Genomic DNA, 27217 nt, shown 5'->3' with positions numbered 1-27217 from the left:
ATAGCAAGATTCTTCAAATACTTCCATGATTATGACTCAAGAACTTTCCAACCAAAAAAACAGAGAGATCATGTCTCGAACTTAATAATTTGAGACAAAACCCATTGAACTACTTTGAGACATACCTCTGTGAAGGTTTGGCTAAAAACAGTAGAGCAACAGCAGAAAAAATCACTAAGCACTTGAGATCTCGAAAGGTTGAGCTAAAAAGCCATCCTAAACCCTATATAAACCAGCGCTGTAGTAAGCGATACTTTGAAGTCAAGGTCCCTCTTGGCACTTGAAAACCCTACTTAAAACCCTAGAGAAGCCCGAAACACTAGCAGCATCCAATGTGCTCTCCTGTTATAAACGTACTTGGTGGAGGGAGAGAAGTTAAAAAGTGCAGCAAGAATCCCGCCGCCTAAACTCCGTCTTATCGCTCTCCTACTTGCCCAACTTTATTGCCGCTTGGCCTTGCAAATACCTTGAGCACAATAGATCAACTTTGTTGAGAACTAGCCCTGATCATATTTATTGATTAGGATAGAGGGCCTATTTTGTATTATTTTTATTCGTTTATTTTTATATAAATTGTTTAAAATAAAATTATGGAAAAAAATAAAAGTAAAAAATTTTACTTTTATTATCTTCAAAAATGTAGAACTCGTATTTTTTTGCCACCATCAACAACAACACCCTCTCCGTTGTCACCACCTTCCCTACCACTGTTATTATTGGTACCTTCGCTTCCATCGCTACCACTACCACACTGCTGCAGCCATCACCACCGCTACCATCATCACCACCTCTACCAAATTACCGGCATCCTATTAACACTGTCACCACCACCACCACTTCGACTCAGCCACTTTCATCATACTATCACTACGATTATTATTGCCTCTATTGCACTGTCAATGCCCCTACTACCACTGCTACTGCCACCTTGCAGCCACAATATTGCTATATCACTATTGCCACCAACACTAACACTACTGCGACCTCTATTACGTCCATCACTACTACCACTAAGGATGAAAATCGAATTAGGTTGGATCATATACAAGTCGGGTTAGATACGGGTTTAGTCAGAAAATTTCAAATCTGAACCTAATCTATTATTTAATAGGTTAAAACCTGTCGTGTTTAATAAGCAGGTAATCTAACTTGACTGTTTAACCTATTTAATAAACAAGTCATGTCGGGTTAGGTTAACTGCTATTTAACAAACTAGAATATAGCTAACTATTAATAACTCAATCAGTTTAACATAAATACAAGATCAAGCAACTTGCTGACCCAATTACTTGATCCATTTGTAAACAAAGAAAACATTCAACTTTGATATAGTTCAACCCCCCCCCCCCCCCCCCCCCCCCCCCAAAAAAAAAAAAAAAAAAAAAGTTCATGATAATGACACCATTCATTTCTATAAAAATCGATAGATGTCCATTTTGGGAGCTCCATCATACCAAATCTATAAATTCTGAAAGGGATCAAAGCAGTTCATCAAGATTTGATATAATGCAGGACTAGACTCTTGTGTGTTGATAATCATGACCCTCTACCAAGATTATTTTCATCCATAATTAGAGCTTTTCACTTCATGGAAATGGGACCTTAAATTAGATCATACCAATTCCTTAAAAACACTTTCTTCAAAAAAATCCCACAACTAATTATTTATTATAACTCTACACAATGCCCCTTCCTAGACCATGAAATAAAACCATTTCAAACAAGAGAGAGAAAAAAAATTAAATATAGGAAAAAGAAGATGAGTTGATGAATCAAATAGCAAATAGGAACAACTTCCAAAAACAGGTCGTAATCGTAAATTTTTTTTAAAAAATATTTAAAAAATTTAAAAACTCTGTATACAAATATATACACCAAATACATACATAAGAGAAGTCATATAATAACACATGTCATATATAAAAATAGCAAATATTTATATTGTCAAATATGATTATATTTACATTATCAAATATGATTGAAAGTCCATTACAACTCAATATGATTGAGAAAACATAAAAATATACACACAAAAGTCCTAAAAAAATAGTCTAAGGGCTATCAGGGATCCATGGCAGCAACATCATCATTTCTACGACTGCTGGAAGTATCAGAAATCTATAAGAAAAAGATAGAAACTTTAGAAGTTGAGAATGCAAAAACTATAAAGTATTATAAATTATTATGATCATACAAAAATATACATGATAATTATTTAAAATATTCAAATAGATGTAGTTATTTACCTAAGGAGAGACAAACCTATACAATAAGGATGCAATATAGTCAAGTTGAGCCTTCAAAGATTGTATCTCTGTCTGATGGCTCTACCTCATCTTCTCCATCTATTCTCCAGCCTACAAATCTCTATAGTGCTACTACTATATCTAGCATTCTGGGATAACTCCAACACCAAAACCCCTCACTCGACCATAATACTCTAGTCCCATCAATTCGATGAACACCTGAGCTTCGACGTGACTTGTTTCCCCAAATGATGATGAGTCTATGAGATGCTCTATAATAAGGGATATAGCTCTTTCCTATATTTAAGAAAAAAAGTCACATATTAATGTTTGAAAAAATAAAGCTATAAATCGTTGCACAAATCAATTATCAATACATACGACTATCTCTCTTGACTTCTCCTGGATAAAGCTGCCATCTTAATGGGTATGAGTCATTTTATATAACTCCATCTCACCAGGTCCCCTTCCATGCTCTTCTATCTATAACAAAAAGTATATATTATATGATACATCATTCATGATATATAATATATGATAGAAGATACACAGTTCATGATACACATTATATGATTCATGATGCACATTATATGATACATGATGCATAGTTCAGTATAAAGATTAAAGTTGCAATTTGAAGTAAAAAAGTCAAAGAGTTTTAATAAGACTCATAAGTATCATGATACATGGTACACGATACACGATACATAGTTTCATTAAGAAGCATAAACATTTCAATATAAAACAAAAAGTAATCTTTTTGAGAAGAGTTCTAATATAAGTGTTTTATCGAGGAGTTTGAAATATAACGAAGAGTTTCAAAGAAACATAGCAATTCATCTCTATGCCTTGCATAACTCTTGGAGCCTGATATGTAAGGAACCGTCTGAGATGCTTGTGCAACTCTACCAGTATCGGAATATGTCTGTCAAAAAAAAGTAAACAATGTAATATATTCGATATGTATATTTACAATCTATATTAATAATAAAAAATATAAAGTATTAAGAGAGTAAACACTACCCGTCCTCTCTCGAAAAATCAATAGTGAACAAGCTTCCTCCACTGATGAGGTATACATCAGGAGAATAATTACGAGCAACCTCCTCCTTTGTCATATCCTCTTCTTTGTAGTCTATTTTCAACTTTTTCTTAAATTCTTTCCATTTGCTGTTGAGAGACTTTAGCGCCTAGTCATGGCTTTTTGAAGGGAGCACAAATTTACTCTATACCAAAGTAAAGAATGTTATAAATGTTAAATCAAATTTTGAGGCAATAGAGGTGCATAATATGTAAATTATATTATTGAGTTCACTTCATCCAACTTTGAAGCAAAGGAACTAGACCAAGCTTGCTGGACGTTGAAAATTTGCAATTTAGCATAGGAAAAATATCTTGACGCTCCCAAAATCTTCCCAAAACTTGTTCAAATCATGACTTTTCGAAACCATCAGGGGCAATGTTGATATCTTGGCTCTAAATAAATTGCCTGCCCACATATTTGATACCCAAAAATTGAGTTCACACCAATTCCAGAAGGTGATGTATTGAGAAAATATAGCAGCACCTTTTGATATAACATAAATAGATTAGAAGGGTTGCTGTATAATCTTGACATGTTGGGTATCAGTATACGCAGCTCAAAGGTGAAGAAAGATGTTTACATATGTTGATACGTTGTCAATGGGAGCAGTGTTTGTAGTGTCACTCGTCGTCGCATGGAAGCGAGCTTGATAAACATGCCATAACAAAAATATATGAAAAGAAAAAATTGAATACCAATATATTCATATTCATATATATAATTATTAAATAAAATAAATATAAATAAAAATATTATTTGGATATAAAATTTTTTAACAATATTTGTTTTAAATATAAAATTTGGATACTAAAAATATAGATATAAATATGTATGTAAGTCAGATAATTAAACTTTATGATCATAAAATCAAAGGTAATACTAAGTGAATGATAAATTTAGTTAATAACTTACTAATATGGTTATATATTTTTATTACAAATTTATTAATGTTATAAAAAATTAAAAAGGGTTACAAATACAATCAAATATTTGGATATGAATGAGGTAGTTGTCTATCAATATCCATATCTATTTTTCTTTAATGAATATGAATATAGATACGGATATTAGTTAGATATTCGAATTTCTATGTATATTCGGATAGACTCGGATATAAAACCTTCTAAATAATAAAATTCAGTGTGCTTGCTCTAGTGTTAGATACTCGAATTTCTATGTATACTCGAATTTTTAGAAATAAAATTCAGTGTGCTTGCATAACCTACATCCACTAAATAGTGTTATCATATATATGGAACATGAAACCTTGCTCCAGTTCATCTCCCAACAGTCTAGTACTGGATGTTGAATCTTCTTAATTACACGTAAAGAAAGCAAGTCAAAATCAAATGCAGCCATAATATTTTGAGATAAAGTTTTTTTTTTTTTTTGATTATGATATGGATCTTGGTTGTCTCTTGATATCTTTACGGGATATATGTTCTAATAACGGTACGAATGCAATTTTACAGCAACAACAACAAAAAAAAAAGATTGCCATAGTATATTAGAATTAAAAATTACTTTAAGTAAATAACTATCACAGAATATGAAAAAACTAAACTTGTTTTAAATTCTTGGAGAGGCAATAGTTGGTGGAACATGTTGCCTAAAAGTTGCATGATAGAATTCAAGGCTTGCCTAAAATATCAACTAATAGTTATACTTAAATACTGGAATTGCTCTTGCACACACGATTGCTTGCATTTCTTAATAGAGTGCATGAAAAGGATCAATCGAAACTCTCTAATTGTTTCAGCATACGAAGATCCCAAAATCAAATAGTTTCTCCTCCGAAAAATAACCTTCCCAGTCGGGTGGACATTGATGATGACACATCTAGCTAGTACGATAAAGAAAATATTTCTCCTTAAAGAAATATATTAGTGCTTGAAAAATATGAGTTCTACATGAGACTCTCTTTTGCTACAAGTCTTGTAGCCTTTATGAACCTTTTTCTGTACATAGCACCAGTTGAGATTGAAATTAATAAGCTCTGAGCTAGACTGGGAAGAATAACATGAATCACTTTGTCATCTACTTCATGTACTTCTCACTAGCAACTGATATCCATATTGTCTGTAGGAAACTTTTGCGGGAGGTAGAATTTGGTGAAATTTATTACCATAGAAGATGATATATTTGTGGAAGGAGATGATGCATATAAATAGATTTTCAAGCTTTTGCTTTAATTGTTAGTTTCAAATGGCTTTTTTACCCCCTCAACTTTGGTTGCTATGCTAGTTTTAATAGCTAGTTGTTGATGATTACTTTTTTCAATGGTTAATTACCAACAACTAGTTTTTTTAATGGCCAGTTATAATGACTAGTTATTAATAGTTAGTTACAACAGTTATTTTTTAGTGTCCAATTACCAATAGCTATTTTGATAATGGTTAATTAACAATAATTATTATAATGAATATACTTGAAATTTTCAATTTGTAATAGTTGAATTTGAATATAGAAATCAACATCTTAATTTCAGAAAATTTTAATCTTTAGAATTCCACTCTAGTATATTCAAACAAACCTTTAGAATTTTAATGTTACTTTTAGACTAGTCTAATTGTTTAGATTGGCCACCCCTTAAAATATTTCCATAAGTTGCTCTACGGGCCCAGAATCCGTTTACGGTGAAACCAAAATCCCAAACTCTTTGAGCCACCAATGGTAAAAAGAGTTTGACCAAGCTTGGAAGTTCAGAAGAAAGAACATGTAATAGATAACAAGGTAGTAGGAGTTGGTGAGGTTATCCATCCTACCAAACTCAACAAGCAAAGAACCATGTAGACCAAAGTGGAGGAAAACTATGGTCCACTTACAAATTTGAAATTCCATAAAAATCAAAACACTAATGTATTTTACAAGGAAAATTTTGATGCATCTACAAATTTGAATTTTAATACAACTTGTTCCACTACATATGCATTGCACTTGCAGTTCTCTTATTCGCTCTCAAATACAATGTTTTTTTAAAAAAATTAATCCAAGAAATACATTTATTATATAAATATAAATATCGATTTAGCATAAGAGATAAATAATCTAAGAATAATGTATTTACATTAATTTTTTGTAATAACATACTATACAATGGTCATATGAGTCTTACTTAATTTTATTTTGCAAGTAGATTATAACATTTTATACTAATATATCTGTATTATTACAATAACAGGTCTCTTTTTGAAACCATTACTTACTGTTATAACAAAACTGACGACCATTGTTTGCGAAATTCAATTAAAAACTATGCATGCATGGGAATAAAATAATAATTTTTATGGAACAAAAATGATTATTAAATCTTGGCTCACTCGATATGAGCAAAAAAGATATGGCTCCTATCCAGGTCTACGTGATGCTTTAGCACAAATAAATTTGTCCCATCTATTTTTCTATATTCAATGAATAAATGGTATATCAAGAACATAATATGCTTATTAAATTTTAAAACTACATTATTTTGAAACCATCGAATGTCATAAATATTTGAAAAAGGATTCCGTTAAACTACATTATGTAATAAGAGAACTCGACAAGGGTTATTTTTCAATTTAGCCTAGTGATCTGTAAAAGCAATAAATGGCTAAATAATCTAGATCGTATGGATTAAACAAATTGTATTATTCAAATCTTCGTACCAACTTAGAAAATAAAATATTATATTAAGAATGATATTATCCAAAAGTTTTATCATTATTTATAACTTTTGTATAATCGCTATTTCCAAAAATTAATCAATCCAAAAATCTAGGATGCTAATGGAGAACAAACGATGCTACTTGCTCAAATGACTACTCACCATCTACATAATAATAAAAAAATAAAAATACTTTTTATTTAGACATTATTTTAATATGCTATAATGTAAATGACATTTGCTATTTATTTATCATTTTTGTCAATTAACCGTAAAATGTATTTTCAAATTAATGTATCCTATTCTTTTATCGAAATGAAGACTATTTTATCCTGTTAGTTGAACCTCTTATTTAAATAATATAATAATTAAAATACATTACTAATTTTTATTGATGCAATGTGTAGCAAGGTGCGAGTTGGCCATGTGGATAAAATCAGGAAATTGCTCTAGTAAAACAGAGGGGGAGGCAAATTGATGAAGGCACTTCATGAGGGTCCAAGTAGAGCTGATCATGGGCTGAGTCTTGGGCCTAAACTATTTTTTTTTAGTTGAACTTGGGCTTGGCCTAATTAAAATTTAATATTTTTTACGTTCCAAGCAAAGCCTCCTCGCTGGTCAATATAAAGGCTGCTGATAAGCGAAGGCGGAGGGCCTACACACTAAGTCCAATGCTTCTTGGGGATGGTCGAAGACATGAGAAGCAAACTCCCTTTGATCATCCGCTTTTATATAATATAAGTTTATAGATGGAACTACTAACATATTTCAAAATAGAAAAAAAATTCGGATTAAGCATTGGCACTCGAATTTAGGATTAGGATGTATTGGCTGAGATATCGAAGTATATTGGAGTTTTTTAAAATTTTGCTCATCCTAATTTCAGGGTTTGGAGAATGCAGATCATATCGGTACGTCAGCTTTGAACACTTGATAAAAATGGGCTAGGTTTGCAACTTTCAAAGAACTAGTCTAACAAATAGAACTATGGCCCGGCCCATTTTCATCACGCGATAACTCATCATGGGCTTGCCCACTCGATAACCCCTGTTCACGGCCGCCAAAGGTTGGAAATTCTGAAAAAAAAAGGGGAAAAAGGTGTATAATAAATTAATAACCTATAACCGGAAGGAATCCTTCATCCCGAATTCCCATCCATATAAGCGAGAATTCGAGTTCTAGGGTTCCATAAAGAAGAAGAAGAAGGGGAAGGCTTAATGGCGTCGCTCGGGTCATTGAAGTCCGCAGTCTTTCATAGAGAGGAGAGGAAGATGTAAGTTTGATCCTTCCGATTAAATTCTTTTTCTGTTTCCGATCACTTGTGGGCAGACCGATTAATTCATGGATTTGATCCTTGCAGGCAATACCAATCTCACATTAGAGGGCTCAACGCCTACGACCGGCACAAAAAATTCATGAACGACTATGGTACCTTTTCCACGCAGTTACTTTTTCATCAAAAAACTTGAAATGACAAGACTATTTTAAGAGAACCACCACCACCACCTAAAAGAAATTAAACAGCAATGTTCTTGTAATTGATGCATGACATGGTGATCTTTGTTTTGTCATAAATTAGCTTCAATTATTGATGCTGCTTCTAAGTCTATTCCTTCTTCTATAACACAGCTGAGGGAAAAAAAGAGAATATCTTCTTACATGATTTGGTTAACCATTGATGGGTTTACCGAGAATTTTGTCAGATTTGTGATGAAGTGGAAGAGATTATGTACAGATAGCTCAGCTGGTTGAAACTCCTTTCCTCGGCAAAGAGGTCCTGAGTTCAACATCGGATGGTGGCACCTCACCATGTTTCTAAAAAAGAAAAAAAAGGAAGTAAAGAAACCTTAGCTTTAAATGATTTGAGCTCTTCTCCATTCATATTTTATATTTATTAGTTGTGTCTTAATAAAGGCTGGGCTAGATTCCTTAAGAGGGGGTAATTTTGGAAAGGCTGCATGCTTAGGGCCTACATGGAGTCTATCACTTGACAGTTGACTGGTCATCATGGAGAAGGAAACCCCTTCTTGAGAAGGAAAAAGAGGGCATAGAGGGGCATTCAAAATTCTCTGAATTGGAAGAAAAATGGAGTTGAACTCCAGGGCAGAGATGGACCCCTCGAGTTCATGTTATATATAGAGACTATATTTATATATTTTGGGTTCTGTTGTTTTAGAAATGGGTATTGCAAGTGTATCTTTTCTATGAGAAATAAGAAGGCAGGTAGTGCTTCCAGGTATAAATGGTAGTGCCAAGGCTCTGTAACTAATAGTGACCTTTGTAACATCATACTAGCTGTAGTTATGGTAGTTTTGATATATATCATTATTTTGTCAACATAAACAAAGACTTACAATAAGGGCTGTTATTTATTTGAGCTTGATAACAACCTTATTTGTTGGTTATAAGATCAATTATCTGAAAGCATCTTCTTTCAAAATTTAGTACTAATACTTTAAATAAATTTTCTTAAAAACATATTAATCATTGTTAGCATCCATGTCTTCCTGTTTTATATTGGGTTGGATTTAGAACACTGCCAAAAGTTGAGAAGGCTCCATAAAAAGATTGAGAGTCTTTTACAACTGGCGGTTGGAACTTGTCAATCCTCTAGAAATTGGTGCAAAGTTACTGGCCAACAAAAATTTAGGTGAGAGAGGGCCATGCATGAAACCTATATATCTAGTTGGTGTGTAGGAGAATCTACATTATTGGCCATAGTCATGAAACTGAGGGACTATCCTCCAAAGTTCCCTTCGACATGCCAATAATCTAGACAAAGAGGTAAAATGATCAAATTTAACATAGAGAGCTGAATATATCTCAATGATGCAATAAACCAAAGAGCCAAAAGAAACACATCTACTGCTCTAAATAGATCTACAATGCAACTGTTTGAAAAACCTTTATACCATTTTATCTGCACTTTTTTCGATGCTGTTATGTTGTAATAAGCCATTGTGTTCTGTTAGAGCTGCTAATGATGCCTCTGTTGCAACATGGCAGCAATATGTTAAAAAACAGAATTTAAAGATAATATTTTGCTTATCAACAGTTTGTTATGACATGAAGACTGGTCATGTGTTTTGTCCATAGAGCCATTAACTAAACAAATAGAGCATTATGTTAGTGTAGTATCAGTTATCATATTTTTGGTAGTTTGTGCTAATGTGTGCATTCTTTGATCAAATAGGAACCAAAGATCCATCCGAAGGGACTTCACTAGTTGATAATTCTAAGTTCATTTCTTATTCTTCGTTTCCTTTATGCACATATCAGCTTAGATACTGCCTAGATAAAGGGGATCTTATTGTATTATTTAAGGTGGTTCTCCATCCTTTTGCAGAAACTGCCTATTTCTTGAGAGAAAACCAATAATTTGGGTAAGTGAAGAGGTAGATTATTGTTGTAGTGTGCAGTAAGAAGATTAATACTAAGTGATTTTCAAGCCCTTCTTTTAGCTAGAACATGTGCCCTGCAATTTGAGGCCCCCTTCATGTGGAGGCATGATGAGATTATAACTAAATAAGTTGATGGAAATATGAAAATGAACTCATAAATGGGTAGACTAATGGTAGAATCCTTGACTAGATATAAAGCTAAAACCAGGTTTGTCAAAAATCCCCATAGAGGTGGGTGGGATTTTTTGCTACTTCTCAGAATCAATATAATAAAGATGTTTTACCAATTAAAAGTAAGGTTGCCTTAAAGGTAGATTAATGGTAAAATCCTTGACTAGATAGAAAGCTAAAACCTGGATTGTCAATAACCCCACAGAGTTGGGTGACATTTTGTGTTACTTTTTGGAATCAATATGGCACATATGTTTTATCAATTAAAAGGAAGATTGTTTTAATTTAAGGACTTTATACTTTTAAGGAGGACCTTTTTAATTGAAGCACAGAAGTGATGGTTGAAGGTTAAATAAAAGTCATATTGCTCACTCATTATGTCCTGTTTTGTTTCAAAATCTCTTCCTCTACTCCGAACCCTCACTCAGTTTTTCATGCCCATTCCTATTTAATTAGCTTCCACTAAATCCTATCTGTTATGAGCATATCCCTATAAAAGTTTTGATACAACTTTTATTTGGTGGGCTCCCTTCCTTTATTTGTGGTAGACAGCCAAGCTCTTCTTATTGCAATTCCAAGTTATTTTGGGCATTCACAAATGTATGTCCACATTTAAACCTGCCATGACATAGGTGTTGAATAAGAATTCTCTCCTACATTCTTGCTAAAGACATTGAAACACTCCCCATGGTCAATGCATATCCATAAATGCATTTAGATCATAAAGTTGTCTTTGTCTTCCCTCAAATAATTTTTGTAAACTAGCTGTTTCATGCTCTGGATATCTATTCTTATTCAAGCCGATATATCTCTTGACCCAACCTTTGTCTAGCAGCAAAACTATATCCTTTTTCTTGTCAAATAGTGCCTTTTAATGGCTACATAATTACAATTAAGTGCTTGTCATTTGAAAATCAATCTTTTTTTCTTCCTTTCTAAAGTTAACATATTCAAACTGATGCATACTTACTGCATGGTTCTAGCCAGCTGTTCTGAGTTAGAGAGGTATTCCTCTTAACTGAAGCAACCAGGTGGTGACAAAATTGAACTGAAATTCTATCCCTTTCCTTACACATATCTTTTGAAGCTGTTGATGCCTATACATGAATTCAAAAACTTATACTTGTGATCATTCTATCCCTTACATAAATTTTTGAGGCCATGATTAAGCTAAAAAATGGAAAAGAACATGATGTTGGCTCTAAATAAAAGTAAAATGGACTCTGGGAAGAATGCATAAAATAAGCTATTTATTTGCCGTCTCCTGTCTCCTAGAGCAAAAACAGATGATGAACAGTCCCTCCAAAGAAAGAGTTAGGGAGCTACATGCATTTCTACATCGGAGCACAATGTTTCGGTGAAACTATCTTCCCAATCTTAAGCTATGGCCATCTTATCATTCTCACGTGCTTCTTCAGCCATCCATAATCCATTTATACCAAAAAGATCAACCTTATGAATATGGTCCACTCTTTCACATGGGTCATGACAAACATGATTCCCATTTTTTGACTTATTTTTTAGTTGTATATTCTATGATCTAAATCAGCAAGAATAACTTAAACTTTTCTTTTGATTAGTATCAAGACATACACGTTTGCTTCAACACCATTGATGCAAGTTCCAAGCCTTAAGGGAAAAGGTGGAAGATTGACCTTCGGTTGGCAAGTAGTTAAAAAAAAACATGTTAGTGTGAAAGGATCCTAACTCAGTCTTTGTGACTTTGTGGGCAACCCTATTTGAACATTAGAGGGAGCCTTAAACTCAAAATGTCACATGATGATTCATAAAGCTGATCACAATTATTTGATCATGGCTGGATGCTTATGGTTATGGTTATGAGCTTTTCTAACCTTTTGTTAGGCCCAAAGTACGCTGTACCATCCCAAATCGGATGGTATAGGATGTACCGTATTGTGCCAGTTCGGTATCGATTTCCGGTACGGGTAGCGTATCGACATTTGGTACGCCAAAATAATTTCGTATCATACCGTACCGACATTGTGCTAGTGTGGCAGCGGTATGGGGTCCGGTATCGAGAGGACGAACCTTATTTTTCTAAATTTCAGACAACTAGCCTCCAATTGCTCCATCACTGTAATCTACATCCTTTAAATTGCACCTTCGCTGTATATTTGTAGCCTTCATATTGCACCGCCAAGTACGATGATGCAATGTTATGGCAAATAATGGTTGATGATTTTGATACTATTTACATGGCAGCTACATTTTCCTTCTTATTGTGCTTTATCAAATATTATTACTACTTCTGTTTCCATTGATTGTTTGCCCCCGATATAACAACAGTTTGGTTAAATGGATATAATAACCATTACTTTCCTACGTTTTCATCCATTTTGCTATGATTTTGTCCCATCCCATTTGCTCTATACATGTTTGTCTCTGTTACTTATCTAGTTGTTGTAGTTATTTTTTATTGTACAAAGAACTAATGTTCATCATTGGATATGTCTTTGCACTAGTTATGCACAAAGTTATTATTATGTATTTGTTTTCTCACAATATGTGCATGCTTGAGTATGTATGCACAAGGACATGAGTCTATACATGCATACATATATATACATGTGTATGCATATATGTATGTATGTATATGTATGCATCTATGTATCTATTTATATATTATATATGTATGAAACTTGTTATATTTGCATACATAAAAAAATGAGGTAGTATTCTTCTGATTAGTGAAAACATTAATCCTGCCTATGTATGATGAACTATGAAACATCTATAATTGTAAATCTACAAAATTAAATAGATCTACAACATTTAAAATGACTAGATACCAAAACTCAAAGTTTTGAAAATTTCCTAATAGTGCATCATATGGTCCTAAAGTAAATAAACATTTGATGCACATATGTTACACAAACATTGATAATGAAATGGGCTATGCTTGTTCTAAGATGGGAGGAAATCCCTCCTCTAAATCTCTCTGCCATATGATCAAATCCCGGATTGACGAGAGCTATTGGATCTCCAAGTAAACGGTAGTTTTTCTCCTTGTACACACCCCCTTAATCCTTTGTTTCTCTCTTGCCCTATTCAAATAAAACAGATCCCTAGCCTCTACTCAAGGTTGGTGAAATGTACTAGAAGACCAAGGATTGTAGGTAGGATGTTTAATGGTTGTGGATGAAGGGTGTAGTAGCGGTGGAGGGATGTGGTGGGATAAGCTAGGAACATTGGTACAGGGGAAGGATAATTGACAAGCGTAGGGGTGGTGGAGGCTAGGGATGGGTAGGAAGTATGGTATGCTATACCATACCGTACCGAATGGTATCAGGCATACTGTACCATATCGATCCGGTACCAGTGGCGTACCGCATACCGTATCGTACCAACACTATGATAGTGTGGCACCGGTACGGGGTCCAGTACCGGTATAGCAAATTTTGCTAAGAAGTGGTGTGGGAGGCATGGCACACCGTACCTGCCCGAACCGGGCGATATAGAGTATACCATACCGTACCAGCTCAGTACCAGTATCTGGTACGGGTGGCATACCGACACTCTATATGCCAAAAAATTTAGTATCGTACCATACTAATACCATGCTAGTGTGGCACCGGTACGGGGTTCGGTACCGAGATGGCGAACCTTGGTGAGAGGTGTGAGATAGGTGGAAAATAATGAAAAAAGAGGATAGGGGTAGTGGAGGAGCATGAGGAAGGAGATTAGCTGAGGGTGGGATGGGAATGGAAGGGTGGGAGGAGCATAGGGGTAAGGTCTGATTGATTTAGGAATAGAATGAGGAGGAACATGAAGAAAGTGGACTATAAACTTATCAATCCAAAGTCGGTGTTTTAAAATGTAAATGATGCTGCTGCATATGAACCCACGTATACATTTCCAGCCTGTTGACTGCACTATATTGAGGTTGGGCCATACAAAGATTAATCGGATGCTTACATAGGCCGAAATGGCTTAGGTATGCAGCCCCGACACATATAGATTGTGATGATAATGGATGATAAGTCACTTCTTAAAAAAGATGATTGACTTTTGAGTGGTCCTTTTGAAAATTAGAGTACATGAATTTTGAGCATTGTTTGTGGAGAAATATAATTATTATTAACTAACATTTCAAGCTACACTAAAAAGAGGGTCTCAAATGAGGATGAAAGTATATGTTTTAAATTCTTATTTTTTCAATATTTTTAAAAAATTGAATACATAAATTCCACTTAATTTTTAAATATATATAAAAACCACTCACATGAGAATCCACTTATGTGCCTGCATAATGCATTTATGCTATAAGGTATCTCAATTGTTTGAATATTCTGGCCGCTTTATAAAACCTTGATCTAAACTTTGATCATGCAATGGAGAAGTTAAGAAGAAAGTGTTTGCTCTTTTTTCTGAGTATAGTCTATCTCTTAGTACATAAATATGTATATTTATATCTATTTATTTGTATCATGTTTGCTCTAAATTTTTTTTGAATATGAAGATTTTCTTATTTTTGATAACTTATGTATTTTGCTCAGTTCAATTTTACGGGAATACAAAGAATGTGCATAATGATATGCCCATCAAAACTGATCAAGACACAATTAGAGAAGGCTACAGGTATGATGCATTATTTGGTGCTCGTAGACTAAATAAAAAATAAGAAATGTTATACTATCCTAGAATGCCTACCCTTCTAACCCTACATTAAGATTTTGTTTCTTCTCTTGTTTCTTTAATATAGTTGCATCATCATTAGCATTCTTTTTGTTGTGGTTTATTGAGGTTGTGTACTAGTTCACAAGTAGCAACATGTTTGAAAATTTTGCAAACCTGCAACTTGTAAATGGATGTACTTTAGTAAGAGCTCTTAGGAGATATAACATAAAAGATATGCATGTGATGATGATTTCACACCAGTTAGATTTTTTCATACATCATAGGTTCTGAAGCTAAGTCAAAATTGAGGATGCTCAGGAGCTGCACCATGCCATGGAAGGATCATCCCTTCACCAAAGTTGAAGGACGAGTATTTCCCCCTCCAATTAGGAGAGGGAAACGAATATTTATTTATTATTCATTCTTATAAAAAATATGCATGTTTGGTGTTCCATCACTATTAAGTCCATTCACGTAGTAGCTTTTTTATGTTTAATAGATACACAAATGAAGCCAAATGCAAATTTGCATTGAGTGTAGTCTACATCACTTTAGGCTTATTTTGCTAACCAAGCCTGAACAAATAGTTGGGCTTGGTTCACAAGCCTATCTAAGTGAAAGCTTGGTAAGTCGAGCTCGCTTAACCCATTCACACCCTTAATATTGCCAAACACACTTGAAATAAAATTTATATAAATAAAATCTAGAAAAACAAACAAGTTGATATATAAATATTTTGGTTGAATTTGCCTTTTAGGTGTTGTTATGATTTGTTTCAGTTATCTCCATAAAAAAATCAAAACATTTTTGAATGAAACTGTAAACTATGTACCAAATCATTTGGAATTGGCAATTAAATTTGAAAGAGGATAACCTCCAATGATGGATGAGGTTTAAGAAAAAGATGGATTGTTCAAGCCTCTGATGGGGTGGCTTTGATGGAGTCGATTTTTAGGGACAAAAGAAGCAAATATTCATGCCTAGGTACCTATTGGATGCGCATTAAAAATAATATTCAAGCATCGAAGCTTTTCTACAGGAGTACAACTATCAAAGTATTCTGTAACCTACCATCCGATAACTGCAACGGGATTAAACGGCCTGCTGTCATTGCAAATCTGAGAGAAGTTGAGTTGCCACCAAAACTGAGGTCCTGAGGATGATGGCAAACATGAGGTTCCTCTCAGACCATATTCAAAAATGTTTAACTAGCCTTTAAGGGGGCAACCTTAGATGTTGGATTATGTGTTCCACTTTCAACTTTGGTTATTCTGTCCAGTTATGTTTTTAGCTGATTTTTAGACAATGCAGTATGAGACCGTCACTTTTTCATGAATTAAATTTGTAGCTCTTACTAGAAAAATATGTAAGTACCTGTGGACCTCTAGGTCATAATACGTGGGTGTGTTCGGTTGGAAGTGGCATCCCTGAACTTGAATTCTGGCTGTCATTACTCTGCAAGTTTTGTTCATTGAAGGTGGGGTCAAGTTTGGATTCCAAAGTCTATTTCTGCAAAATGATGCCTCTTGATCTCAGCAGGAGTGGGCCAATATCAAGTTCTGGAAGGTGACTTTAGGCTTCTGCCAATTCCTCCCAACTAAACACACCTTATTTCATCTCATTTTGAATGGGTCATTCACTTTGTATTTGATGTGATAATTACTGTCATGCATATCTATCTTCCTGTCTCATGCTGTCTTAATATATCAACCTTCAGTTTCTTCTTTGTATGATCTCATTTTTGAGTTAGTTGTGCAAGTCCTGATCTTCAGATACATAATTATACTCACAAGGTATGACTGCTTAAGTCTGCCCTTGTTATAATGGAGCCAGCCTGAACTTGACTTTGAAACACTCTGCACTTCGTTTTATTTCTGATTTTCTTCTTGTTGTTTCCCTTTTTTCTTTTATGTTCATATTACCATGGACATAAGGGTTGTCTATTTGATCAGCAATCAACTGTTGTCAATTCCCATGAGAAGGTACAGCTACATTCTTATGCAGGTTCATTATTTCTGAAGACGATGACATGGATTCCACTTGGGAGAAGAGGCTGGTAAAGCGTTACTATGACAAGCTCTTTAAGGAGTATCCTTGTGTGAAAATGTTCTACCTGGGATTTTTTTTTCAAAATTATTTTATTAAGAAAAGATATTCTGGACTGTTCAATCATATGCTGTTTATTACATTTGTAACAAGAAGCTTGATGTCTTTTGATTGTGAATATTACATAACATGGTTCATAAGGCAGACCCAAAATGCTTGGTTACGTAGGAGAGGAGACTTATATATTCTGGGATAAGAAAAGTTGGATATAGGGAGATATTCATTTAATGTTAGCAGAAACAGTGTCAACCTGTGTGCATACCCATCACCTCCTGGTGCAGGTTGCTTATCTTTCATCAATTTTTTTCAGGTTATGCTCCCACCAAATGCCCGGTGAGTAGTATTGGCATGCACATTAGACCAAATTTTCATGCAACATTAAAGATCCAACTTCATACTTTCTGAAGAGATTAAAGGACCTTGCATCCTTTTAAACTGCATGTGGAAAGAGGTCTCATATTTGGGAGAGAATAATCAAAGGATTATGATGCTCAAGTTGTGAGATTGTAATGAAGATACAGGATTAAAAGTGCAGTTATCAACTTTCCATCTTTACTTAAATAGTCCATGTGGTGTCAACTGATGATGACAATGATTGCAGTGCTTGTGGTGGTGGTGGGTGCAGTGGCTGTCATGCTAGCTTTCCAAAAACAAAATTAAGAAAAATTTTGGAAGCATAAATTTTCTCCTACTGAAATTATTGAGCATTTTAAAAATTTTTGTTAGGAATATAAAATAAAACCGTTGGACAAGTTTAGGCTGTTGTTTTCTCTGTATTTTAAGAGAAACTAGAAAAGGGAGGTGTTACCAAGCAAGTTATATTTTTCTTTTTAGGCATGCCTCCAAAATAATATAGATTAAAAAACAGAAAATAATCATTTCTATTTTTAGCACTAAATTAATGGAAGAACGAAAGCTGATTTTTGCGTTGGGCATGTCTTTTGAGCATGAATTTGATTATCTTTTATATACTCCTGGCCTTTTTTGATACCTTTACTGCTAATCTAAATTCAAGAGAAGTAGAACCTTGCCTATCCTTTCTATTGAACCAAATACTTGTTTCCCTGGATTTCCAGTCATTTTCTATTTCACCGGAAACATTTTTTGTTTCTTTTTATTTATTCTTTTCATTTCTGATAATTAAACCAAATCATGATTTTGCTACAAGGTTGATATATGTAGATGCTTAAGCCTGCAGGCCAGGATTAAAGAAAAATCTGGTGTAGATTGTCTCACATCCTTGGTACCTAAATTGCAGTTGTAGCAGAAGCTGGCATGCATATTTCATGTCTTGTAGGCTTTCCAAATCAATTTATGTTCTTTACAGATGAATATGATCCCATATATCTAACCTTGCATTGTTCTCTCTTCATCTAGACTTTCGGGAAAATGTTGTAGACTTGCTCATGTTACATGTGCCCAAACTGTCAACCAAAATGGTAGGTACTTACATCCCCACTAGCCTTCCAGGTCTCTCTTGGAAAAAGTTGCTTCTTTCAGGAACCAATAAAGAGGATTCTTGTCTGCTGGAGAGCAGGGGGTAAAACATTGTCGAACTTTTAAGTATCATACTATTAATTCTTGGTCTGTCAAGTTGAAAAGACCTGTCTTATTAAGGTTAATGTTACAAGCTGTATTTCTTTATTTTAAGTAGTTTAAAGGATTTATTTGAATTAATTCCAAATAAATGAAGGGAAAATTAAACAAATTCCATGGCGACACACTTAGATTAGGATTATCATCAAAATTTGAAAAGTGAAAATATGACAATAGATGAATTGTAGCTTGACCAAATGTTCCAATGAAACCCAATCAACCTGAACAAATGAGGTTCACGAATTTCAACTGCTGAACTAGACTTGCTGTTTGCTAGTTCTCCACAGCTATAGCACTTTAATTCTGCACATACTCTTTATGAGAAGCTTCTGCATCTGAGTTTCCATTGTTTTCCCTTCCTCCTATTTGGGCTCTTTACTTCTGTTGTACTTGTTCAGTCTACTTAATTTTACTGGTCACACTGTAGCAATGCCTCCTGAACAGAACCATGTTGTTGCAAAGATCACATGAGCGCATCTTTACTCCATATAAGAATCACCAAGACAAATCAACATTTGACTACTTAGGGAACGAGCTTCATAAGAAATTTCTTTCTTGTAAGACATTAGTAAATGCTTTTGTCCATTTATATTCTACTTCACAAGTTACATTTTCATCTAATCACACTGCTTTATGCATTTTCATCTAGTCATAATGCTTATATGGCTTTAATTGTCTGTATATTTTTCAACTGTATCTCGATTTCATAGTTTGAACTTTGAAGTGTTTTTTACTTTTTTCCCTTTCCTTTCCTTTCCTGTTTTCTTTTTAGCTCTTTTAAATTGAAGCAAGAGTACTTTTTCCCATTTAGAAACCTTTACCTGTGAAAGATATTGCATTGCTGACATGTCACAGTACAAAATGGGCAAGGTAAGAATGAATACTTTGTGCTGAAAAAGTGTATCCCTTGATTCTATACCAAAGAATGTCTGCTAACATTCTTGCCATGTCCTTCAAATAATATCTTTTAATTTATTCTGTCTTAATTACTTTTCTCTTGTTTTGGTGGTGCTTTGCTTATATTCTCTAAGATAATGATGCTTAAAGTTCTAAGTATCTGAACATAGTGACTTGATACTTATGATAACAAAACACAACACATGAGAGCAAGTGAGAGAGAGAGAGTGTATGCAATATATGATCTAAATTCTAATGAATATAGCTGAAAATTTGGTACGAAATTCATGCTAAGTGCATGCTATAGATGTTGGTAAATGAGGATGATCACAATTCCGAATAGTAACCCAATTAGACTTGTGGAGGCAAGTAAATTGTGGTGAAGCTACATCAGTTTTGTTTACTTTTGTTTAGTGTTTGAGTCAATATTTGATTTATGTGATGATAAAGATCTGTGTAGAAGTGAGCCTTATGTTGGCTTGCTGTTATGCTCCCTATACCATGTTTCCTGGTACCACATTAATTTGATTACTGGCTAATTCTTGAACGTATTAATCATGCATTAAAATGGTTTTCAGAAAGCTGTTTACATAATAGAAGAGTGTACAGGACAGCAAGGGGATTTTCTAGTGGTGGTTCTTTAAAGGATAATTGGTGGGTGGAAATTGAAAGAACCTGTCTTGTTGTGCTATGGATCCAATGTCCAAGGTATTTTGTGAATGTGGGTAATTTTGTCAACAAAGATCTTTTAAACCATGCTGCTTTCCCAAATGAAATTCTGAAAAAAATATATTTGTCTTTTATTAGTAATTTGATTTCATATACTTTGAGCTGAAACATTTTTCCAGGTACTCAATCTCACACCAAGGAGTTGGGGAGTATTCATTGGTGGACCTGAGTTTAGGCCCTAATTATACCCAAGCCGGTTGAGACTAGTTCTAGGGTTTGCAATTTCGATTCACCTCTTTGCCCCGAAAAAAAAGATTCACCTCCAATCCTATCATTTGATGTGCTGGGTTCAGGGTGTATCTATGTTTAGACCAAATTTATCAATTAATTACTTTGATTGGGTACTTGTGGGTGTGTGTGGACGAATAGAACTGATCGATAACAAACCTGATTGGAGTTGTACACTCAGTCTGAGTCCAATCTGACCAATGGCTTCGCATTACATATATAGGCCAGATACAAGTCAAATTTAGATTTATCCGACCCACTTTCACCACATGTTCATTATGTTCAATTCAACTTTTCAAGTCATGACAAAGTTTATGAGATCAGATAATATGTTGATACCAAATTACATTATGTGGATCTGAGTAAGAACGGTCTGGCAAAAGATCTTTAAATGGTCTGTCTTGCCTTCATAGCATATGCCTTTCTCAAGATATTAAAAAGCAAAAGAAATTTATCGCCATTTGCTAAATGATATGATGAACATATTGGCATTAACTGAAGTGAACATCATCTAGGGCTTGAAAATGAGTTTGAAGAGGATGAGAGCAATGATGTAGTTGGCTGGAAATCAAGCCTTAGATTAGCAAGCTTGATTTGTAAAGTTTCAAAAGAAAAGTTCAATACTGGAAGTTAGGTGGAACTGTTATGAACCACTGGGAGCAAAGATATGCTTCTGGACCAACAACATTTGTTTGAGGAAGTTTAATCCATCTTCATTGGAGGATAGAAATAGATTTTAAACAGTAGGTGAGAGTTAGTGCATGTAAGCCATCTTTTGATGGTAAGGAAACTCACTGAAGCCAATATACAGTAAGGCATGTGTGACTATTGTGGAACAGTTACAGTATCTGTCTTGTGTTCTCAGTTTCCATTCTTTCATTTCAGAAAATATGAATTCCATATGAGTTCTACACATAGGTTTGCAAATGAACCAAGTTGTTTATGGATAATTTAGGCTTGGTTCATTAGCAGGCTTGTTTAGACTTGTTTGACTAGGAAACAAGTTGAGCTCATGCTGCAGCTTAAATCCCGGACTATAAACAAGCCAATTCCAAACAATGTATCCTACTAATTTATCGTGCTTGTCCATGCCATATGTGATGCACCACAGTAGTGAGGTTCAGATGCAAAACAAGGTGTAAATTCTTCAGATTCATGCCTATTGATCTGTTCCAGTTTGTATATCTTCATGCCAATGCGTGGCAGTGGGTGTAGACTGGAACTAACTGGTCTGACATGACCTCATTCTTAGGCATGTTGTCGGGCATGTGGCTAGCACATGTATGCTACATTACCATACCTTCCCAACCTGTGATTTGAAAAGCATTAGTATTTTTGTACTTGGCCAGAAGATTCCTTGGTTTGCAAAATTAAGTGGAATAGTGGATACTAGGGCTTGGCTTGGGCTCAGCACGTGATCCATACAAATGAACTGATGCTTAACTGGATTAAATTAAGTAGAACTCGAGCATGGTACATCCATTTTAATTGCTTCTATAGTTTTCATAACATTTTAATTGTTTACTCGTAATTAGAAAAGGACTTTAGAGAAATGCTAAAAGGAAACAATGAAAACTGCTTAAATTTATTAAATCTTGTAATTTTTTTGTCATAAGTATGGGTGATTATAGATCATCATTTTGGATCCCCAGCCATACCATTGCTGAAATGTGGATTATTATTTTTTTAATCAGCTTATTCACTGTTGTAAATTGTACTGATTTTTCATACATGGTCTTATCTGAATTTCTCAGAATATTCTGCACTTCACATTGATTTATGTGCTTCATTAGTTGTTAATTGATTCCTTGGTTTTGGTGTGGTATAGATAAAATTGTTGTTTTAACTGCAATTTATACTTGTTCTGACCTTTCATCATATTCTTTCGATTTGACGTTTTGCTCGGTAGCATTGTGCATATTACCAGAAAATCAAAAAAGATTCTTTCTAAGAATTGGATTTCTGCTGCTCAGATTGGCCTAAGATGGAGAACAGAAAAAGAAGTCATATCTGGAAAAGGTTCCCACATGACCATGCCATAACCTTCCTCCTTAAGAACAACTTTCGGCTCCTTCTGTTTACATCTATATTTTATTAAATAATTTATAAATCTTGTTCTATGGTTTTGGAAAAATCTTTTCTGAAAACTGCCATGTTTGATACATACTCTTAGAACAATGTTATCTTGAAAGTACTGCTAGAAATGTTTGAATTATTGACTCTTTAAATGGTCAGGCACTTTCCTCGTTTATGCTAAAACAACTGATGCATTATTATTGGCACCAGCAGTGACCATATCACAAATAGCATGACTTAGTTCTAGTACTTGAAGCTGTATCTAAATTATGGGAACTTATTGCATTATCATACCTATCCAAATACTTTGCACATTTATTTCTCTTAAATTTCACAAGCATCAAGTTGATGCTAGATCAAGATATGCTGAATCGGCCCGTACTGGCTGGTTCCGCACGTACCGAACCGGTACCGGCGCTGATCGGTTCAGTTCAGCTATACAAAATGGTCCGGCCCTATGGGGTCGGAACTACAGTGTTACCGGGCCGGAATCGGTCCGGTTCCGTCCGGTTCAGCTAGAAATCGGTGCGAACCGGCCGGTTTGTACCAATTTTGTTTGTTGTTGGGCTTTTGGCGGCCCAAAGCCACAGCGCGCGGGCGTTGTGGCTTTCTGAAAAGGCCGCGCACTTTGGCTTTCTGATGTTTCTGTAGCCGAATGGTGGATTCATTTTGGGCTGTTCGCGAAAAACCTTAAGCGGCTAGCTATTCGGATTCTTTTCCAGACGGTCTCCTCGAGTGGCTGTGAGCGCAATCGGTTCACCTTCGCCCTCATCTACAGTAAGCAGAGGAACCGTTTGATACAAAAGCGCTTCAATGACTTTGTATATGTCTACTACAATCTGCGGTTGAGGCTAAAATACATTCAGGAGAAAGTGGAGCTCAAGTATGCAGATCTGATCCATAGGGCTTTCGTCGATGATGACGATGATCCTATGATCGGTTGTTTTGTGGGCTAGCAGTAAGAGCCAGAGCTTGACGAGCTAGGATCGCCTCCACGACCGGCTAGCTTCATAGCCAGAGAGGCTAGAGTCAATGCAGAGCAATGGGCTGAGAGCAATATTCTACACCTTTCCATGATTGATCAGCCACAGCCACAGGGAAGCTCGTCACCTACTTTTTTCTCGTTCGAGACATTCTCTCAGAGAAATGATCGAGAGAGGCTTACACGAGGACACTACAGTATCCGGTCAACTCGGTCAGGAGGGCGACATAGCTAGGCAGAGAGGGGCACGAAGGGTAAGAAAGCAGCGCCCAACAAACCAAAAAGGAAAAACAAAATGCCCCAATGGAGAGTGTCGAGGAGTCCGAAGAAGCAGTAATGATGGTTTTGGTGGATCTGCTAGCCATGAAAAGAGTGGAGGACAAGAGACCACTGTTTATGAGACACAGCCGGAGGCTGGTGTTAGATACACTGGTGAGTCCTAGTTTACGCATGCTACACAAGATAAGAACCATAGTAGACGATCTGGTAGAGCCCGTGAGGATACGATTGTATATAGAAGACGGACTCTTCAACGTCATTCAGGAGGACACGATGCAGCTGCAGAAGATCTCGCACGTGGAGTAGGATCTATAGACGTATCAGTTTCCGAATCGTATACTGGATCATATTATCCGCAGCCACAGAATCCATACGAATACATATGGATATGGTGCATCTGAGACATCTTCTGGTGGCTACTATCCTATGCAGCTCGGACATCTCTCGGGTCGGATTTTGCTGCCGGCATATTCGGATGGATCCCTCCACAGTCATATTATCAGCCAGAGGACACTTCTCAGCGCCAAAACTTCAGCGAGAGATTCGAGAGTTTTTATAACTCGGCACGCGTTCCTTAGGGATTGAGCATACAAGACTACAACGTCGCTTGATTAGAGGGGTAGGTTAATCTGCCCTCTTATTATACTGATGATCTGGATATCTATAAAAAACATCACCACTCGATCCGATTTTAGATATCCGAGAGCACTTTAAAAGTATGTAATTGATTGTATCTTGATTTGAAGATATTTTATGTTGTTCATTTTATGATTTGTATTATTTTAAAATATGAAGATGCATCATCTAGCTTAAATTGGGATCATAAAAACATCAAAAAATATCCAAAAAAATCAAAAAAATATTAAAAAAAATCAAATTATACTTAAATTTATAGAAAAAGTTTAAAAAGAGAGAATACTCCCAAATAATTATAAAATAGGGGGCCAATAATTGCAAAATTAAAAAAACGGTCGGACCCCTGTTTTGAATGAAACAGGGGAACGATTGCAGGTTCCCCTTGCTGCCCTGGCTTCGGCCTTCGCCATCCTTCGCCGGCCTCCCTCCCTCCCCCGCTCTCTCTTTTTCTCTCTCGTTCTCCTTCCTTCCTGCCTCTTCTACTATGTCGGCGGTCCAGCACGGCACGACATGGCATGAACCCGTACCGACTCATCTCACCGGGGAGGGATAGGCTACATTACCTTCTTCGACTTTTGTCATCCTCCTCTTACTCTTAGCTCTATTGTTTTTGCCTTCATTTCATAGATCGACACAGGCTATATTATCTTGATATATAGGTGGACATATTCCCAAAGATCTAGTTGTTGTCTTGCTCTTGGGCTTATGGTTGCACCTCTCTATATGTCTCTCTAATCTCCATGCTTGATTTACAATCGGCATCCACAGTAGAGGCATTGGTCTAGCTAAACCAGAGGATTCGTGATGAAGACTTCAACAAGTGAATATCTGATTTTATTTCCATCCTATGAGCAAGCATGCAAGCGATTAGGGTTCAAAGGTTTTGCTGGATTTTCCTATAAATTTTCCATAGAAGATTGTTTAGCCGACTTTTTGTATTTGTAGTTGAATAATTCTAGCATGTTTTATGATTTTGTACTGGGCTTAATGCTTGAATTAGGGATCATGTTCTATATGTGCACTCTAAGTTACAAAATATCTAAAAAAATAATTTTAATTCAGATTACTGTAGAATCCTACCAAGGGTATAACAACATTTCAGCATGATTTCTCCTGATTTTACTGATTTTCGACCTATTTTAGATATAAAAATAAAAAAAATGAGAGGAATGAAGAGAAGGGTGTGGATTATACCAAATTTGGCTTGGATTTAGGCTCAAAATCGGTAAGTTTTTACCTTTTTCCTGAATTTTCCTCACAATATCCGCTTCAATTTTGAAGAGAAGAGATGAGGAGGCCACGGGATGCCTGCTCCTCTATTATCTGGGTGGTAAAGGGCTAAACCACCTCAACTTGCCTTTTGGACTTGATACCACATTGGTCCCAGTCGGTAAACCCCAAATCGGATGGTTTTGTGGTTCAGGTCCATTTGCATACCACGATGGGATAATACATCGAACCGTTGGTAGCAACCTAGTATGGATCTTCTACCTAGGGTGTTGCACACTTCTGAATCTGTCAAAAAAATTGCTATAGAATCTGCTTCCTTAGCGCATCTTATATAAATACATACTACACATACATATATGATGTGTGTGTATGTGTATTTATTTATTTATTTGTGACCTTATATATTGTGACTGGTGGTATGCAATTGTACCTTTATGGTTGTACCTATCTCTTTACCTTGTTAGCCATGACATTATAGTTAGGGTAACTTTTAAATCAAAATCTGATAGTTGATGTATATCCTTAATTAAAAAGCATTGTTGTTTAATAGTATTAAAAATATTATCTTGAATAATAATTTATTGCATAATGTATTTTATATGAATTACTTATTTTTATTTCAAGCTATATTGAGCCACACATGAGCAACTTAGACTTAGCTAGGCTTGTTTATTTTTGAAATTAAAATCCCAACTTGGGTTCGGCTTAATTAGTTATCAAGTGAGCGGTGAACCAATGCTGAACTGAATATTGTGCTAAATATGACCTATTTATATCTTTTGGGAATCCTAATGATATCTCTTATGATCCCAACATTACTGAATTTTTATACAAAGATCTATAATAATTACCCATTTTTTACAATTTTCTAAACTTAAAGCAATGTTTTAAAACTTGGTTTCACAACCAATTTGGTGCCGAGGTAAGAAATAACCAGCAACACCAAAAGATGCAGTCAATATAGCTAAAACCACAAATGCAACCCAAGTTAATTCATGGGGTTTTTTAAATCCACCTGTGAGATATACATGAAATATGTGCAAGATCTTCATTTGAACCATCATACTTGCTGACTTTGATGAACTAATCGAATTAGGCAACCAAACTTGGCTTGGGGGTACCACCACGACTCCTCTCTTTTCTAGAATCTATACATCTTATCAGTGTATAGACAACTATCTCTCGAGCATAGGTTTAGGTTCGGCCTTAATGAAAAAATGGAGCACCTAACAACGCATCCTCACAGACCAAGAACTATGAGATCACTTTTTC

The 27217-nt window shown here is 35.2% G+C and overlaps 1 protein-coding gene across 3 annotated transcripts in view; it reads left to right on the top strand.

Annotated features, from left to right (window-relative positions):
- The first annotated feature begins 8046 nt into the window (after positions 1-8046).
- LOC103707829 (protein FRA10AC1 homolog) overlaps positions 8047-27217 on the top strand; it is a 40655-nt gene continuing 21484 nt past the window's right edge. The window contains exons 1-6 of one of the 3 annotated variants that reach the window (XM_039119649.1): positions 8047-8249; positions 8337-8404; positions 15066-15147; positions 17191-17274; positions 19719-19758; positions 22716-22761. In XM_039119649.1, coding sequence (XP_038975577.1) covers positions 8194-8249; positions 8337-8404; positions 15066-15147; positions 17191-17274; positions 19719-19758; positions 22716-22761 — 376 coding nt within the window. In that variant the 5' untranslated portion in view covers positions 8047-8193. The remainder of the gene's footprint in view (positions 8250-8336; positions 8405-15065; positions 15148-17190; positions 17275-19718; positions 19759-22715; positions 22762-27217) is intronic. The other 2 variants (XM_039119651.1, XM_039119650.1) reach the window with 2 other exon arrangements.

Source organism: Phoenix dactylifera, unplaced genomic scaffold, assembly GCF_009389715.1.
Source record: "Phoenix dactylifera cultivar Barhee BC4 unplaced genomic scaffold, palm_55x_up_171113_PBpolish2nd_filt_p 000589F, whole genome shotgun sequence".
NCBI lineage: Eukaryota > Viridiplantae > Streptophyta > Magnoliopsida > Arecales > Arecaceae > Phoenix > Phoenix dactylifera.
Note: the sequence above shows the minus strand (reverse complement) of the source record. Positions and strands in the feature narration are given on the sequence as shown.